The sequence below is a fragment of the Egretta garzetta genome, unplaced genomic scaffold (assembly GCF_000687185.1).
Source record: "Egretta garzetta isolate BGI_Z169 unplaced genomic scaffold, ASM68718v1 scaffold75, whole genome shotgun sequence".
Lineage (NCBI taxonomy): Eukaryota > Metazoa > Chordata > Aves > Pelecaniformes > Ardeidae > Egretta > Egretta garzetta.
Genome location: NW_009259589.1, coordinates 988,138 through 989,963, shown reverse-complemented (window position 1 = coordinate 989,963; position 1,826 = coordinate 988,138). Strand labels below are relative to the sequence as shown.

The following is a 1,826-nucleotide window of genomic DNA, read 5'->3' as shown; positions in this document are numbered from 1 at the left end:
CTGGCGGGCACGGCAAGGAGGCACCCACGCCTGGGGCTGCAAGGGGTGGGGGTCCTGGGGTACATGAGGTGTAGCACCCAGGCTTTGGGGGGCCGGGAGTAAGCAGCCCCCTCCCTGCCCTGGCTCTCACCTGCCCAGAGGACATCGGGCTGTACTGCAGCACCCCTGACCTGCAGCACGTGCGCTGCGAGTGGAGCTGGGACCCCGCAGAGCCCCTCAGCTCCCACCAGCTCTTCTACCGGGCACCTCCGAGCGGGGCCGGCACAAGGTAAGGGGCATGGCAGGGACATGCCACTCAGGCGGGTAGGTGGCACATCCCAGGTAGCACCAGCCCTGCTCAGTGTCCCACATCCCACACTGTGCCACCTGGCTCTGTGCCCTGCCCTGCCCTACCACCATTGACCTCACACTTCCCCACCACTGCTCCCAGCCACGCTGCCCCCCCGACTACGGGCAGCACTGGCCATCCTGGGCGAGTGCAGGAGGAGCAAGGCAGTGCCGGCTGCAGGAACAGGGTGGCCCAGAAGAGGGCTGGTGGAGGGCGAGGGGAGCAGGGTCACCATGGGGGGGGCTGACTGGCTCCCTGCTCCTTGTGCAGGGAAGATGTGTGGCAGCGGTGTGAGGAGGCGAGCATGGGGGCACAGGGCACCCATGCCTGCACCTTCCAGCCCAGGGCTGGCAATGCCATCTCTGTCCTTGTGAATGTCACCCGGCCCCATGCACCGCCCACACTCAGCTACTTCAAGGAGCCCTTCTGGCTGCACCAGGCTGGTGAGTCCCAGTGCCATCGTGGCCCCTGCCCTTGCCTATGCCTGGCTGGCAGGGGACACAGTGTCCCTCCCGTTCCATGGCAGTGACACGTCCCCATCCCCAACAGTGCTCACAGAGGCCCCGCAGCTGGTGCAGGTGACGGTGTGGCAGGGCAGGCTGAGCCTGCAATGGCTGCCACCCCTGGAGGCACTTGCAGAGCAGCTGGACTACCAGGTCCGCTACGCTGTGGAGAACAGCCATGACTGGAAGGTAAGGCATGGCTGGGGCTCCCCCGAGCAGCCCTGCCCGCTTCCACTGCCCACACATGGCCCACGCGGGGTCAGGCAGGACAGACCCGCACCCCAGCACTGTCCCTCAGCCTCCCCGCAGCAGCTGTCATCTCCAGCTCGGCTCTGACCTGCAGGTCCTGCAGGTCCCGCGGGCAGCCAGGAAAGAAGTCCTGGACCTACGGCCAGGCGCCCGCTACTGTGCCCAGGTGCGGGCCCAGCCCAGCGGGCCATGGTACCAGGGCAGCTGGAGCGCCTGGTCCAAGCCTGTTGTAGCTGACGCCACGGCCGATGCAGGTAAGGGACAGGGCAGGAGCGGAGGCTATGGCCAGAGGAGCCACAGGGCCAAGGGCAGGAGAGCAAGGGTGCTGGAAATGGGATGGGGAAGACGGAGCAGAGGGTGGCAGGGCTGTGGAGGGCTCAGCGGTGGCGGGTCTGGGGAGGGCTACAGTCCCAGCGTTCCTCCTCCAACGCAGGCTGGATCATCCCGAGTGTCACGGTGGTGCCGCTGCTGCTCACGGGCGTGCTCCTGGGGCTGCGGTGCACCTTCCCCTCCCTCTACAGGTAAGGGCTGTGCCTGGGGCAGGTGAGGGGGGGTCCGGCATCAGGCCTGGGCAGCCTGCCCGGGGGCGTCAGGGCACCCCAGGACTGGCGTTTGCCTTCGACACCCCCTTCCCTGCACCCAGCAACGTGAAGCAGAAGCTCTGGCCCCCCGTCCCCGACCTGCACCGCGCACTGGGCAGCTTCCTCCACGAGAGCAGCAAGCCCGGCCAGGTGAGGCGGCCGGGC

At 67.9% G+C, this 1,826-nt stretch overlaps 1 protein-coding gene across 1 annotated transcript in view; it reads left to right on the top strand.

Annotated features, from left to right (window-relative positions):
• The window catches only part of MPL (MPL proto-oncogene, thrombopoietin receptor), a gene marked incomplete at its 3' end in the record, with an annotated part of 6,561 nt that extends 4,747 nt beyond the window's left edge, over positions 1–1,814 (top strand). The window contains exons 5-10 of the mRNA XM_035893548.1: positions 75–268; positions 599–771; positions 878–1,020; positions 1,175–1,334; positions 1,514–1,601; positions 1,724–1,814. Coding sequence (XP_035749441.1) covers positions 75–268; positions 599–771; positions 878–1,020; positions 1,175–1,334; positions 1,514–1,601; positions 1,724–1,814 — 849 coding nt within the window. The remainder of the gene's footprint in view (positions 1–74; positions 269–598; positions 772–877; positions 1,021–1,174; positions 1,335–1,513; positions 1,602–1,723) is intronic.
• Between the last annotated feature and the right edge of the window lie 12 nt (positions 1,815–1,826).